Source organism: Actinia tenebrosa, unplaced genomic scaffold (genome assembly GCF_029948245.1).
Source record: "Actinia tenebrosa isolate PJP-AT-01 unplaced genomic scaffold, QUT_ActTen_1.0 PGA_scaffold9__36_contigs__length_13948895, whole genome shotgun sequence".
Taxonomy (NCBI): domain Eukaryota; kingdom Metazoa; phylum Cnidaria; class Anthozoa; order Actiniaria; family Actiniidae; genus Actinia; species Actinia tenebrosa.
This window is the reverse complement of record NW_028292586.1, coordinates 351,624-367,891: the sequence shown is the minus strand read 5'-3', so window position 1 is coordinate 367,891 and position 16,268 is coordinate 351,624. Positions and strand designations below refer to the sequence as shown.

Sequence of the window (16,268 nt, the reverse complement as noted above, 5' to 3'; positions counted from 1 at the left end):
GATTATTCGATTTTTAACCTGAGCTATGCGTTTTTTTCAGATTATTCGATTTTTAACCTAAACTATTCGTTTTTTCTGATTATTAGAATTTTAACCTGAACTATTCAAAGCAAACTCATTTTTAACAGTCGTCACCATGCCACTCTGTTCTATACCACTTCAAATTCGTTACCCCGTAGATACATGCAGTCATAAACTGCCTTTTTTCCCCTATACCTGGAAGCTCATTTATATATTCCTATTGCTCAAATTTCACAGTATATTGTTGATAAAAGTCACCCCCTTTTCCTCGGATTCCTGGTAAAACCTTTGTAATGGTCACACCCCCTCCCCCCACCCCTCCTAAAATTCTTGAATCCGCCCCCGGTGAATATTCTTAAATCGGGGCTTGACCTGAGCAACAGAGAACTCCAAACTGGATTATCGTCAATGACTCCTAGAAACCATCCGTACATTTTACAAACATCCGTACATTTTACAAACATTTTATTTATGCAACTCATTTTACGTTTTTCTACCTGGCTGAAAACTCCCTTAAATTTTGAAATTTTCTTCCCAAAACACCGAAATACTCCCATGAATTTGCTCATTTTTCTACATCCTATTCGTGAATTTGATTCTATTCGATCACCAAACCAGGTGAATTTTACAAACATTTATTTATGGAGCTTTTTTGTTTTTACTTCTTACATCTTCAAACTTTTACTAGACGGTGACAGTTGATTATATTATTTACAAAGTTGTTTAAAGTTCTTGACGGGTATGTACTAAGCTAACATGCTTTCCTATAGAGGTTTTGCACCATTTTTCCCACGCCCACAATACAGCTTGGGCTGCCTGTGGTTAGATGTCAAAAGGGCGTCATATTCGAAAAGGGGTTATTTTTTTAGGCTATAAAAGTAATACTTTACAGCACTTCCCAATCACTCGCGTGAAATAGTACAGCTTCCCGGCAGTTGCGACGGGTAGACGTTAATCAAATCAAAGTGTTTTCAACAGTTTTCAAATGTACATACCTATGGAATGTCATGGAACGCCTTCATTGCGTCCACAAAAACCTACTTCGTGACGACCCCAAATTGTACGATTTCAAGCTTGTGAATTAAGAAGCGCTGTAAGTATCCAATAATTACCGTCCACAATTTACAGATTACTATATTAAACACCGATTATTTACATTTGCTTCCTATTCGATTGGTTACTCGGTTTGCACCTTGTTGGTCTCTGGTTCGATTCCTGGACGCGGCTTGACCTGTGAGTACAGTTCGTTAGGTCTCGCCCTCGAACCGTGGACATTCCTTAAGTTTCTCTGGTTTTCATCGCTACAAAAAACTTCACGAACTAAATTCATCTGTATGTTAATTAACTATCTGTAAATATCTGTAAGTAAGTAATTAACTAAATTGATCTGTGTGTTAGCCATGCTCTAACTTAGACCAACCCCAAAAAATTAAAGGTTTCTTCGGTATTCTGCAAACTCGGTGGTTACAAGCTGCACGCTGAAATTTGGTTTTTCGCTGCCATCAATCAAAAATAATCAGTCGGTACCTTTCATGTTCTTGACTGGCGGTAGTGAAAACCAATTTTACAACAAGCCGTTGAAATATTGTAGTTTACAGAATATCGAATACCGCAGTAAGTCCATTTGAACACTATCGGCAGATAAAAATGACTAACCTAACCGAGTTTTTAAAATGCTTATGCAATAATGTGCAATAATGCTTAGTGACCCAACTGGATGAAATGAGTATATGTATGTAACAGGTATATCTTGCCCTAAACACCCTAATGTATCTAGTAAAAATACAAAAAAAAGACATTTTACGACTGTGATACCACAGGTATCCCAGTAATTATCTAGCTTTACATGGGGACGGAAATAGATATCTTTCCATATCTATCAAAAAATATCCTACTAGTCGAACTACCTGGTCCCTAGTTCACAATTGAGGATGCCAGATTTAAGTGGTAATAGCACTCAAATGTAAATAGGTTACTTGAGTTTGAGGTTAAACTATAAGGACAGTTGGCAAAACCATTTCGAAGTCGAAATTGAGCTAACTGGTTCCTTGGTCAAAGGGGAAGGACCTAACATAAAGTCGTTTTATAACTTTCAATTATAATTAGTTCTTGCGGTGTTCTTACTGGGCAAGTCCAGGTAGTTGATTGTCTTCCTCCATATCCATGCAGTCATTGACAGCCTCGCTCGAGGTTTTGCAATCGGCGTTCTTACCGAGGTTCAGGAGTTGTACAGTTGACATGGTGATGTGCACAGGCATTGGAACAGATTGAGTGAGTGTGTCGAACGTGGCTGAATCCACTGTTGTACCCTTTTGGCTGCCTTCAGCACTCGTGGTTCCACCTTTGTACTTGTCTGGGAATGATGGCAATTTTTCCAGCAGTGCTGCCCTTATCTGGGGGAAAAAGATTTTCTCGTTATAAAAGAGGAGTCCATTTAGGTAGTTTAGGCATAGAGTTTTACGAATTTGAATTATTCAGATTTTTTCATGTATGCCATTTACTTATCGTTCGTGAATGATTGAGATTTCATTTACTCATTTATCGCATCTTTCCCTCCTTGCTTAAAAATCACCATGCTGGAGCATTCTCTCGTGAGAATGGCGTATTTCAAGTGATAAAACATTATTTTCTTACCGAGTCGTTGATCCAGCAATGAGCGACGAATATGAAGAAGCCCTGTGGTTAAAGAAAAAATATTTGATTTTAAATCTCGCTTGACCATGATATAAGGACTTGAATGGAAAAATGTTGAGCGACAACCTCTCACGATGTGGCGCATTTTCCATACAAATTTCAATAACACATTCATCTTGCCTGAAGAGAGTTGATGATGGCGAAGAGGTAATGGAATACGATGAAGTTTTCGTCAATGGCAAGGAAACCAAACACCCAGGTCAGACCAAGAAGGGGAAGGAGAACCACCGTAACCTTGAAGGTGCGTCTACAAGGACGAAAAGAACAATATCTGTCAATTAGTTGGTAGGGTGGATGAGAGGGCGTGGCTAAAATTCGCACCCCCCCCCCTCCCCCTCCCTACATTTCCCAACTCTGGGACTGTTGCTAGGTCACTATTTGGTTACCCTGGGTTCTAGAGACTCTCGCCTCATTTCTTTTCGGTAGGTTTTAACCGCGAAGCACTGGATAGCTATACTTTAAGCTGACGTCACCTATTGATGTTAATGTACCAACCGGAGTTCTATTGGTTACTAAAACAAAGAGATCTTTTGTTTTAATGGTTGGCAAATTTGAATGAGAAAAGATTCCTGATGCTAATGTTTGTGAACCGTGAATATCGCTATATGATAAATTCTATTGATGGTTTTCAGAATTGTCAATTAATTCTTTTGTTATATCCTCCAACATGGCAGGCATGTCTAGTTATTTAATTCTCTTGGGAATGGTTGAAAACCATCAATGTGGAAAGTGAATAGTCTATAGATACTGGACACTCCTAGAAAAGTAAGGATAGCTCACCGAGTACTAAACTTGAGTGGTCAGAGGGTCAGGGGGATTCAATGCCTGAACTTGGCTAGATTACAAACCATTTTGAAGTTTCACAGACGAATCTGATACTTACTTGACTTTAGGACTTTCTTTTGCTTTGTTTGGAAGAGAAGTGAATGCCATGGTCTTTCGCAGCAACACATAGACAACTGACAAGAGGACGAAGAAATTGGCCTGAAAAAGAAAAGAAAATCGTTAAGAGTATGTTGTCGACTTTTTAGAGTTTTGACGTAAAGGTAGAGTGACCCTACTCTTTCAACCAAATTTTTGTCTTTATATTTAAACAAGTTTGTTTGTTAGCGACCAAAGATTAGTTTAAGGGTTTTTTTTAGTTTTTTTTTGGTGATAAGTTTAGGACTATACTTCCAGACATCGAGTGCTGAACCGTCGTATGGCAGCGCGAAGTATTTACGGCTACGCCGGAGATTTCGGCCCCGACACCGCTATCCCTGGATTTACAGACTGATCAGGAAGCTCGGCCGGAGCCTTAGGGAGAGGTTAGTCGGCCCCTAGACCGTGGATGATTAACCCCTTGCTATGACCAGCAGACCCAATAGTCGTTAATAGTCGCTTGTATCGCTGATGACCTAGTTACTCCTTTCCATGTGGGATGTGATATTGAAATAACTAGCCGCGACATATTTAAATATAAATAAGTCTGAGGTCATTAAGAACAGCGGTATGTGCATGGATATAGAAAAAGAACTGACTAGGACAGACTGTCATCGTGGACAATAATCACGTGACTTCTTAAAAGTTGATACTCACGACTATGATGACAAGGACTGGGACAGCAAACACCCAGATGACCTCTTCTTGTAGCCAACAGCTGATAAAGAAAGGAATTATTGCAATCAAGATTTAGATCTGCGACAAGTGTGATGTCAACGTTTGAAATCCTCTATCTACTTTCGCAATCTTTCGCAAGGCCTTTTTTCTGCGCATGCTCAATGAAATTATTTTGTCGAGCATGCGCAGTAAGAAGTAAGGCTTTGGTACGAGATTGGCTATTGTGGGAGAACAAATGTCGGACTAGCAGAAACTTATAAGTTTCTGTTACAAGTTAGTTGTCCCCTGATGGCTTGTATCTTTGCGTAGTCCTTTATGTAACTATCTTTATAACAGATATTTGAGCTTCAGACTAACTTAGAAGGCATGCAACAAACCATGCATTGTAACACAGGGATACCACATCATGATTTCGGGTAACTCTCTATTACTTACATATTTTGTGGTCCGTACTTGTTGAACACGGCCGCAGATGTGACTATAACCAGGACCAATGGAACACCTGATTAATAGAGCAAGAGTATATACCTAGTTATTTAATAGATAATTACTGCATTATACCTACGAATGCTGCGTGCCGAAGTGATTATCTAGTATAATTATTGATCTTATCAAAATCCAATTGTTTTCTTTCTAGCTTGTTTATCATAGAAACAAAGCCAATAATGAATGTCTGATTTTCCTCTATGCATTCGTTGGGATAATGCAGACTGAAAACAATGGATTTTGATAAGATCAGTAATTATTGTTGAACATTCGATACGAGGACCTTTTCCCCCCTTCTCATTTCTTCACTTGACAGGGTTTATTTGAATTACGAAGCATAACGACTTCTTTACAAGTGTTCTACATACCCGTGCCTATGTTATCATTCACTGATTTATATCTTAAGCCTTATCTAATATAGCAATTACATTGCATGCTGGACCAGCTTGGGTACAAACATCTTTAGTTCACCATGCCTTATATGGTGTTGTTTCTACCCAAGCTAGACAAGAATAGGCAATAGAACTGTCCTTACCCCATCCAAGAGTGAAGTAGAATTTTCCATATTTCTTGGTACTGAAGACCTTAACGATCTTGTTGTAGACGTTGATTCCCTCGGCCAACATCCAACAGAACGATGCAGTCAGGAAATAATGAGTAAAGACGGATACGACGCGACATGCCACCTGGAAGCGAAGGGAGGGGAGGGTGAGTCAGTTTGCACCACATAGTTGAGGTCTTTCGACGTTGCAACCAAAATACGTTTTAAAACGGGATTTTCTTCCTTATAACGCTACGCAAATTAAAAAACCGTTATGAAAACGAGTGACGTCACAAATGATAGTTCTATGAATCAAAGTATGTTTAGCAAACAAGAGATCGTGATATATCTTTACCAGTTCAACGTCGACTAAGAAGGATCCAACGACAAACCAAATCTGCGCGAATCCTATCGCAATGACAAGGTTGATGTGGAGTTTGAACGTCTCGAACCTCGCTTTTTTCTCCAGTGGACGACGCCTGAAATAATATAATCAGTCGTGGAGAAATTTGAAATTTTGATACACGTTTAAAGGAATGTTTAAAAACAACAGAAATAACAATAACAAATAACATGGAGACTGGGGACGAGATGGATTATTCTCGCATGGAATTGTGGGTCATTTTATGTAGAGTCCAATAAAAAGCATTTGTTGTCAAATGTCGCCCCCAAACTTTGTCCGATGATTGCATACAAGTGAAGTGTTATGTTAGCATTCCTTGAAACATATACTAAAAGAATCAGTTTGTGTCAGAGGTTGATTAAATAACTAAGGTTTCAACTGAAAGGTACTTACATTGCCAGTGTCAAAGCCAGGACTGTCAAAAAGCAGAAGATAATGGATATCGAGCAGCCAATCAGAGAGATGTACCTCAAGGCCTCTTTATGTGTATTGTGTAGATTATCCTGATAAAAGAGAATGACGTAAGCAACCCATGACAGTACGATCCGATTGGTCTCTTTATCAACTGATTTTGCTTCTCTTTCAGCCCAAATGAATTAACCAATCAGCGAACAGTTTGTTATTTCCTAGTTCCAGGTTTTCCGCGGCTCGATAAACAACAGCATTTACTCGAAGATAAAGAAAGTAGAACTAATTCGTGTAAAGATTCACCAAATATATTTCTTCGTTTGCAAATAAGTTTTTCGTTGCTGCTAAAAGTATTTTGTTTTGACAAGAGATAATAGAAAACACTTGATTTTTTTTTCTTTTTTTTTTTTTGGCATGTCGAACAATGCATTGCGTGCTTAGCATACTCACATATACTTGATGAACGTCCATCAACAACCCATAGCTGGTTGTGTGGTTACATTGACAGACGGTGACGTTGCCATGGGAACTGTTTACCCAGCATCCCTCGGAAGCCCACAGCATATTGTCATTCGAGATTCTAAACGGAGAGAAATGGGAAATTCAAGGTGAATTTCTTTAACATGATGAGTCCATGATCGAAACACTTCCTAAGGCTCCTTCCTTCTTCTTCCTGGGTTTTCTCTAACAATATTGGGAATTCTTGGGGTGCATGTTACGTCATAGCCGCCATGTTGGTTGACGAGAACATAGCATTCCTCGTTAAGCTTCTCTTGTTAGATCAACCAAGATGGCGGCTGTTTCGTTGTTGTTTATATCTCAAGGGATTTTTCGTTCAAGGTTCCACTCCAAGAATACTAAATACTATACTCACAGAGAAGCAGCCGTGTCGTTTATAAAGTTGCAGTATGGCTGCGCATTGGACCACTGAGAAAAAAAACCATTCAAAACTCGATTTAATTATATGAAAATTGATATAATGAAACTAGATATTCGGGGGGAAATGACTTTATTTAGTTTTTGTTAACAAATATGGCGTATATCGCTTACCAAACATGGGTTCGCTACCGCAATGTTTAACTGATTACAACGAAAGAAACGAAATTAAGACTATCATGACCTTGCATTTTTGGATTTTTTCTTTGAGGTGTTCAGTCACCCTCAATCAGTCGATACAGAACTTTTAAGTTGTTTCGTATTTCGGGGTCTAACTAACTGCTCACGAAAATCACTAAAATAAAGGAAAAATGTAGTTCTCATAGATTTAATCTTAACCTGAAACAATTAGAACTTTTCACAACAAATGCTGTCATGAAGAAAAAGTAAAATAAAATCCTTATACAACTGCTTTTCTTTTTTCCACTCGATTTGATGTCACCGACTCAAAAGCTCTAAAGTCTCACCTTTTTGTGTGAAAAATGCAGCGTTACAGGATCTTGTAACGTTGCTAGGTATTCCTGGTTCACGTTGATCACTTTAACTGAAATAACATCAGAATTGACCACTGGTTCACCATCGGTCACCCTGTGAAAAGCCATTAACCAACAAATATTAAATGTAAGGTTTCAGTGACCTTTTCTGGTTGCCATAGCAACTGTTTAACATACTTACATTTGTGCAGGGACACCATTCGCGGCCATGTGTACGTCAAGGTTCTTGTAGACGACAATAGTGACCCCGACGAAATCTGTAAGATAAAATGATAATTGGTTAATAGGTAGTGATTACGAGATCGATAGCCTTTTGTGTCTTCTCAAAGTGTAATAGATCTTTTTACTGGTACGGCGGCCATCTTGAATTATGGGATGCCGAGGGGGCAAACACGTAGAAAATTTAGAAAGCATAGAGTGGCAAATAATTTGAAGTCTTGGTGTTTTGCATATTGTTCACTCCAACTATGTACCAGCAAATTCAATTGCTTTTTAGATGTCAGTGCTTTTCATTGGAAAGCGTAAAGTATATAAAAAGACATCCTGAAAGCTGTACAGTCTATCAATTTTCCAACAGCGAATAAAAATGGTTTGTCAGCCAAAGTGATGTAAATATTGGATGAAACAAATTAAATAATCAATTAATGGATGAGTTAACTCGAGAATGAACGAAGGAATAAGGGGAAGGACGAGTGAATAGCTGATTGCATAGGAGAACAAACGAGACTGTGAGAAAATAAATAAATAAATGAATGGATGAATGAATGAACGAAATAAGAGATGAAATAAAAAGTATGCTTCGAGAGATAACATCCCAACGATAAAACTGAGAGGAAAAAAAAAAGGGAAAAACAAACATGAAACACGACAAAAATAATAATGTATATATAATATGTATATACAATGGATATATGTGTTTTGTGGATGCGGGGTTTTCGTGTTTCTGTGTATATATGTATATATTATACTTAATTTTCTCCTTTCTTATATTTATACTTTTAGGTTCTCAATCGCAGATTTTAGTATAGATTTTATCGTGTCCAGCTGATAAAACTCCCAGTTAAAAAATTCACAAATCATAGAAGATAATTAATAATAATTAAATAATATCCTAATTTACCATCTTGATTGTTTCTTGAGTCGTCGTGTACGAGAGATTTGCCCAGTTCCACTCGTGTTGTTTTACCACTGTATGCCAAGCCTTGAAAATCTTTCCTTTTAGCCACTTCAAACTGAAGATCTGAAAATCAAGTATTTATACTAAATAGACCTCTTTAGCTTGGTTTCAGTTTAGTTTAGACCCATTGCATGTGACGTCAAAGCAACTCGATCTGGAGGACAAAACAAAAGAATTCCAATCTCATGAGAATTGGAATCTATTGTTTTGTCCCCCAGATTGAGCTGCATTCCAACGTGCTGCAAGGGGTCTATTCGTCACTTCACAATACAGATGAGATTAGCTTAATGCTAGACAAAGAAAGTGCCCAGAATAAGTGCAACAGTGACCAAAAAAAGTGTCCGTAATACAGAGATGTCCGTATTATACAAGTGACCAATGGATATTGCTTACCTATGTTCTCATTGTTAACTGTAACATTGAGAGCTGTCATGTTCTTGTTTTGGACGAGTTTGAAGATGGCCTTTGACATTTTTTCAACTTTTGCCGGTAGGCTGGCGACTCCAGACGATTTCTGGATGAATAACAAGAAAAAGGATACCATTACGAATGATAATGATTTATGTTGCAAAAATTATTTTGAGGGAATAAAAGTGGCAGCCATGTTGGATGATGTTCACTATAGGTGGTTTATGATCATTCCTAAGGGAATAAAAGTGGCAGCCATGTTGGATGATGTTCACTATAGGTGGTTTATGATCATTCCTAAGGGAATAAAAGTGGCAGCCATGTTGGATGATGTTCACTATAGGTGGTTTATGATCATTCCTAAGGGAATAAAAGTGGCAGCCATGTTGGATGATGTTCACTATAGGTGGTTTATGATCATTCCTAAGGGAATAAAAGTGGCAGCCATGTTGGATGATGTTCACTATAGGTGGTTTGTAATCATTCCTAAGGGAATAAAAGTGGCAGCCATGTTGGATGATGTTCACTATAGGTGGTTTGTAATCATTCCTAAGGGAATAAAAGTGGCAGCCATGTTGGATGATGTTCACTATAGGTGGTTTGTAATCATTCCTAAGGGAATAAAAGTGGCAGCCATGTTGGATGATGTTCACTATAGGTGGTTTGTAATCATTCCTAAGGGAATAAAAGTGGCAGCCATGTTGGATGATGTTCACTATAGGTGGTTTGTAATCATTCCTAAGGGAATAAAAGTGGCAACCATGTGGGATGATGTTCACTATAGGTGGTTTGTAAGTGGCAGCCATGTTGGGTGATGTTTACTATAGGTGGTTTTGTAAAAAGTGGCAGCCATATTGGATTAAAGTTTGTCAAATACATACCCCAGATATGTTTTGCCACGACTCCTTGTTGTCTGGTTGTAGAACATTGCTCACTATCTTCATATAATTCTGAAAATGAAAGCATTTAGCATTATTACTTATTATTAATTGGTATTATTTAGTTTTCAAAAGACAGACACGCAACAGGATGTGCATATACAGTCACGCAAAAAGAGACACAATCGCAGTCACGCGATAAGAGAAGCGCAAAGGCTGAATCACTCAACAAGAGTTACACAAAGACTGTCACGCAACAGAATATGCATATTGATTAACTTTAACACTTCCTCCCCTGGAATCCATTCACAAACTCCAAGACATCTACTGAGCCGACGCAAATCTAGGCTAGTTTCTAACATTTATGTATGATTTTTTTTCCAAAGTAAGCCTTAGGTTTACTGATGCTGCCTAGAGAGATGAGGCGGTAAGCTAGGTGGGATGGGATGGGAAATCATACAAGACATGCGCAATAGGTAAATTACGAGCCTTGTATGAAACGACTGAAGAAGAGGGCCAATGGGCCTTTAACAACAAAGTCGCGTAAAAAATGCTGCCTAGGGTTACTTCTAGACTAGACACGACTAGAACGACTAGACACTGAAATAAAAGTGATTTACTGATACATGAAAAAAGCGCTTGATTTTTATATGGATACGCGCCAGCCTACAGTCACAACCTATATATTCTTTCTTGACTCACCGTTAATAACAACTTGGCGTAAACTACCGAAGAATTGATGTTTTCCTTGATGACTTTTGACTGCAGTTGGTCCAGCACTTGTACCGTGTCCTTTAGTTCTTTGCTACTGATCTTTTTTGTTTCGGTCAGCGAGTCAGACAAGGCTTTGGTGATTTCTACCAGATCTGTTGTACTACTGGCATCCTGAAAATTAGGTGGGAAAATGTGATTGCATATTTGTTTTAACTGGATTTTTTTTTCAGTCCACAGCTGGCGCAGCGGTAGTACGCTCGCCTCTGATCCTCTGGCATCACAGGTTCGATTCCTGGACTCGGCATCACATGTGAGTAGAGTTTGTAAGGTATCGAAAACTTGATCCCTTGAAGAGAGGGTATTTCTTCGGGGTCTTCGGGTTCTCTTCCTACAAGACCTAACAAATTAGTCTAGTACGATCTGTGGGTCAGCCTACGCTGACTTTGATCAAACCAGTGGTCATTTAAGGGTTTGATATCTGTGAGTTAGTCATGCGACTTTGATCAGCCCAGAGATTGTTTCATGGTTCGATATCTGTGAGTTAGTCATGCGACTTTGATCAAACCAGAGGTTGTTTCATGGTTCGATATCTGTGAGTTAGTCATGCGACTTTGATCAGACCAGAGGTTGTTTCATGGTTCGATATCTGTGAGTTAGTCATGCGACTTTGATCAGCCCAGAGGTTGTTTCAGGGTTCGATATCTGTGAGTTTGTCATACCCTGTCTATGTTCAGCCCAGGGGTTGTTTCAATATAAACTCCTTGAATGTAACGTCAAAGCAGCCCGATCTGGAGGATAAAACAAAAGAATTCCAATCTCCTGAGAATTGGAACCTATTGTTTTGTCCCCCCAGATGGAGTTGTATTCCAAAGTGCAACATGAGGACTTGTCTATACAAAGGTTGTGAAAGTTTGAAGGACTTTAGTGAAGATTTCATGAAGAAAATCTTCATTCTTAGTAGCACCCACCTTGATCTCGTTCTTCGCTGTATCCAAAGCTTTGTCAAGAACAGCCGGTACTGGAGAATGAAAAGAATATTATCAATACTTGTTAGTGAAGTAACTCGGTTGTATTTTGCAGTTTACTTAGGTAAAACAAGACATAAAACGAACTGCATTCACATATTGCGTCCGCAGGAATCGACCCAGTAAACACACACCAAGCAAACGTTTTTTCCACTACGTCACCTATGAATAAATGAATAAATTTATGGTGGTAAAATACACCATTAATATTTAGTTACAATAAGCAATCTATGACGGTAAAATACACCATTAATATTTGGCTATAATAACCAATTTATGGTGGTAAAATACACCATTAATATTTGGCTATAATAACCAATTTATGGTGGTAAAATACACCATTAATATTTGGCTATAATAACCAATTTATGGTGGTAAAATACACCATTAATATTTGGCTATAATAACCAATTTATGGTGGTAAAATACACCATTAATATTTGGCTATAATAACCAATTTATGGTGGTAAAATACACCATTAATATTTGGCTATAATGACCAATTCATGGTAGTTTCAACCACATCATAATAGATTATTTCAACCTATTTAGAATTGTTGTACCATGGGAGGATCTGTGGTAATCAATTTAAAATGGTTGAGCTGTTTCGGTTCCAACCATTGTTAATTGGTTAAAAGCAATTGATGGGTTGCAAGCACTCCAAAGAGAGTCAAAAGACAAAACATGGCGACCATTGTGGTGCCGTTAACAATGGGTGCTAATAAGAAATCTTTTGTTAAATGGCACCAACATGGCCGCGATGACGTAACGTGCAATCGAAGAATTGGTCGAATGGTTAAATTAACAATAATCAAAAAATTTAATCCAAATATAGCTTCTAACTCGTCCGAGACTTGAAAAGAAAGAGACCAAGATTATTTGCTATCGTGGTTTTGATTCCAGGTTAATCACAAAAACGACGAATCAGAACCCAAGGAACGCTTCTTTGTTGACATAAGTACAGCAGAAGCTAAACAGATAAACTTTCAAAAGTCCAAGGTTCACGATAATTCCCGCGTGTTGCTTTTTAGAGCGAATCTGAATAATTACAAGTGCTTCACTGTTGGCACAAAGAAAACGCTAAACGCCATCGTATTTAGAGCATCTCTCTTATGATAAGTGATTTGGTTTTCGAACAGGAAAATTACCATGGATCAACGTATTCAACATGAGAAGCCACTGGATTTTCCAGCGAAGTATTCTTTACAAAGTCACCTCCGACCGTTGACTAAGAACACCTGAGTAACAAATCTTGATTAAATCGAAACATTAAATCGGAGTCGAAATAAGAATGTTTTAACCAATTTATTTTGATTCTTTTGAACTGTTGATCTTGCCGTGAAAATATCAACCATTTTATTAACGGCCATATTAACCAATAATAATGAGTATATATATAACCATTTTATTTTGGTATAGTTTTTCATATTTGCAATGGTCAAAAATACAATCGAATTATAATTGGTAGTTCCAACCAATTTGAAATGGTTATAACCATTAATATTGGTTGTTTCAACCAATCCATTTCTACAGTGTGTACCTTCACATGACTTTCCATCTGACTGAAGAGCCTTCCCTTTAGAACAAAAGCACTGGTAACTTCCCACTAAGTTCGTACAGTTCTCCTCACACGTGCCTTCCACTTGACACTCATCGATGTCCGCGCACGTCCGCCGATCATCAGTCAACTTGAACCCCTTTGGGCACAAGCACTGATAGCCACCCCGAGTGTTGCTGCATTTGTATCCACAAATATTGTCTTGAAGACACTCGTTGATATCCTCACAAGAATGGTTGTCTGGTTTCAGGGCGAATCCTTCGAAACAACTACAGCTATAGGAACCAGTCAGATTGGTGCATTTGTGTTGGCACTTGTTGTTGCTTTTACACTCATCGATATCACTACTACACGTTCGGTTGTCTGGATTTAGAAAAAGGCCCGCTGGACATGCGCACTCGTAGCTTCCTGGGGAGTTCACGCATGCGTATTCACACAGTTCTTTGGGATTTGTGGAACATTCGTCGATGTCACGACATTTTTTGTTGTCCTTTTCTAACTCATACCCAGGCAAACAAGAGCATTTATGACTTCCGTTTGTGTTGGTGCAGATTTGTTCACAGTCATTAGAAATCTGACACTCCTTAACGCCTTCACATGTCAAGCCGTCATTGGACAGGCGGTAACCTTGGTAACAAGAACAGCTATAGCTACCGTTAGTATTCACACACAGTTGGCTACAGTTGCCTTTGTCCAATAAGCATTCATCTATATCAAGGCACGTGACATTGTCAGGCTGGAGTTGGTAGCCATGGTGACAAGAGCAGCTATAGCCTCCAACGGTGTTGTTGCAGATGTGAGTACATTTGGAGTCGATTTCGCACTCATTGACGTCAAGACACGTGACGTTGTCGTTGCTAAGGTGATAGCCAATTTCACAGTCACACTCTAAGCTTCCATTAATTTTTCGGCACGTTTGCTGGCAGCCGCCGTTGTTAGTTTCACAATCGTTTTTGTCCTGGCAGGTTTTTCCGTCCGGGTTGAGTTTATATCCCGCCCGGCACGAGCAATGATATGAAGCTTCCATGTTGACGCATTCTTGTTCGCAGCCGCCATTAGACGTGGCGCACTCATTAGTATCGACGCACTTGGTTGAGCTCCAATGGAGTCCAGCAGGACAGTCGCACCGGAAGGACCCTGGCACGTTGACACATTGTTGACTTGAATCACATGGCTGGTACTCGGCGCATTCGTCTATATCATTACATCTTAAGGGGTCGCTAGATTCTTTTTTATATCCATCTTTACATATACAGTTGAAACTGCCCTCAGTGTTAGCACATTCTGCGTTCTTACATCCTCCTTGATTAGGAGAGTCACATTCATTGATATCAACACAACCTTTGTTATCATTGTCCAGGCGATACCCACTCGGACACGTACAGCGGTAGCTTCCTGGAGTATTGACACACGCGTGTTTACAGCCACCAGAATTCCTAGCGCACTCGTTGATGTCATCACATGCTAATTTACTAGCGTTGAATGTGTAGCCGCTGGAGCATGTACACTGCTGGCACTTGCAGTCATTCGTGGTGCAAAACGTCTGACAGTTGCCATTGGTAATAGTACAGTTGTCGTTTTCACATGGTAAAGATTCGAGTTGGTTTGACTGACACCGACAAACAAAGCCTTTTGACATTTCTTTCCCCTCGAGACACAGAGATTGTTTGACTGAACATGACTGTAGTTCTGATAAAAAAAGACAAACATGTAGACTGAGATATTCCTTTATATCCAGTTATCTAATGAATCGTGTATCATTTTATAACCTGATTACGATTTTGAGACGACAATACCACGAAATATATTGACGGCGTTGGAAGAAAATATATTCGGTATTTCGCGACTCCGTCCAATACCAAATATATTTTCTTCCAACGCCGTCAATATTTCAAGGTATTGTCGTCTCAAAATCGTAGTCAGTTTTGTATCGCGATTCTAAAGAATTTAACATACACAAAAAAAGGAAAAAAAACTGACCGATTTTCGTTGATTAAAAGCGAAATTCTCCTTACGGGCGCGCGCTATAGCGCAATCACGCGCGTTAGCCAATCGGAAACCTTACTTTTGAAACGACAATACCTCAAAATATTGTAGTCTCAAAAATATAAGAGACTGTTTAATGAATCGCGATACCATCTATTATTCATTGCTATACATTTAACCATCCCATCCTTCCATCCATTACATTCCATCCTTCCATCCATTACATCCCATCCTTCCATTCATCTATTCCTTTATATTAAGCATCTATCCATCCATCCATCCGCCCATTCTACCATCCATCCATCCATCCATCCATCCATCCATCCCTCCTTCCCTCCCTCCCTCCCTCCCTCCCTCCATCCATGCATCCATGCATCCATGCATCCATCCATCCATCCATGCATCCATCCTTCCATCCATTCATCCATCCATCCATCCTTTCATCCATCCATCCATCCATCCATCCATCCATCCATCCATCCATCCATCTCATCGAGCTATTCTCATTATTGTTACCTTCACATTCAGCAGCAAATCGTAGGTCGTCAAAGGCAATATATCCCCAAACGTCATCAAGGCTGTCATCCACAATTCTGATTTGCGCAACTTTCCCTTGGTGTCCCTTGACGTCCCAGTATTTACGGACCAAGGAATCCTTACAGTTACCCGTTTCTTCAAACAACGTTTTGTTGTCAACAAGCAACTCGACCCTCACTTTTGAAGCATTGCATCCTCCTAAAAAATACATTATAACGATTAAATTGGGTAGCATTTTCAATATAAAAAATCTGGATCTTAAAATACCACTCGTTCACTCAGGCTTAACCTTATTTCAGCGTCAAAATATTTGTTAATAGGAATCGTAGTGACGAATCTTTTGTTAAACTCATCCAACATGGCGGCTGTGAAAACCATTTTAAAGTGTTTGTTGTATTGTTAA

General features: G+C 39.0%; 1 protein-coding gene across 2 annotated transcripts in view; it reads right to left on the bottom strand.

The window, feature by feature from the left end:
• Nucleotides 1-469: 469 nt before the first annotated feature.
• The window catches only part of LOC116296389 (uncharacterized), a 32,497-nt gene continuing 16,698 nt past the window's right edge, over nt 470-16,268 (bottom strand). For both annotated transcript variants that reach the window (XM_089025076.1, XM_089025075.1), the window contains 20 exons: nt 15,845-16,063; nt 13,325-15,031; nt 11,728-11,777; nt 10,748-10,930; nt 10,049-10,117; nt 9,153-9,273; nt 8,703-8,822; nt 7,764-7,839; nt 7,556-7,676; nt 7,027-7,079; nt 6,603-6,732; nt 6,138-6,247; nt 5,697-5,820; nt 5,336-5,486; nt 4,750-4,816; nt 4,294-4,354; nt 3,599-3,699; nt 2,836-2,962; nt 2,656-2,697; nt 470-2,414 (listed from right to left, as the gene is read on the bottom strand). In XM_089025076.1, coding sequence (XP_088881202.1) covers nt 2,142-2,414; nt 2,656-2,697; nt 2,836-2,962; nt 3,599-3,699; nt 4,294-4,354; nt 4,750-4,816; nt 5,336-5,486; nt 5,697-5,820; nt 6,138-6,247; nt 6,603-6,732; nt 7,027-7,079; nt 7,556-7,676; nt 7,764-7,839; nt 8,703-8,822; nt 9,153-9,273; nt 10,049-10,117; nt 10,748-10,930; nt 11,728-11,777; nt 13,325-15,031; nt 15,845-16,063 — 3,905 coding nt within the window. In that variant the 3' untranslated portion in view covers nt 470-2,141. The remainder of the gene's footprint in view (nt 2,415-2,655; nt 2,698-2,835; nt 2,963-3,598; nt 3,700-4,293; nt 4,355-4,749; nt 4,817-5,335; nt 5,487-5,696; nt 5,821-6,137; nt 6,248-6,602; nt 6,733-7,026; nt 7,080-7,555; nt 7,677-7,763; nt 7,840-8,702; nt 8,823-9,152; nt 9,274-10,048; nt 10,118-10,747; nt 10,931-11,727; nt 11,778-13,324; nt 15,032-15,844; nt 16,064-16,268) is intronic.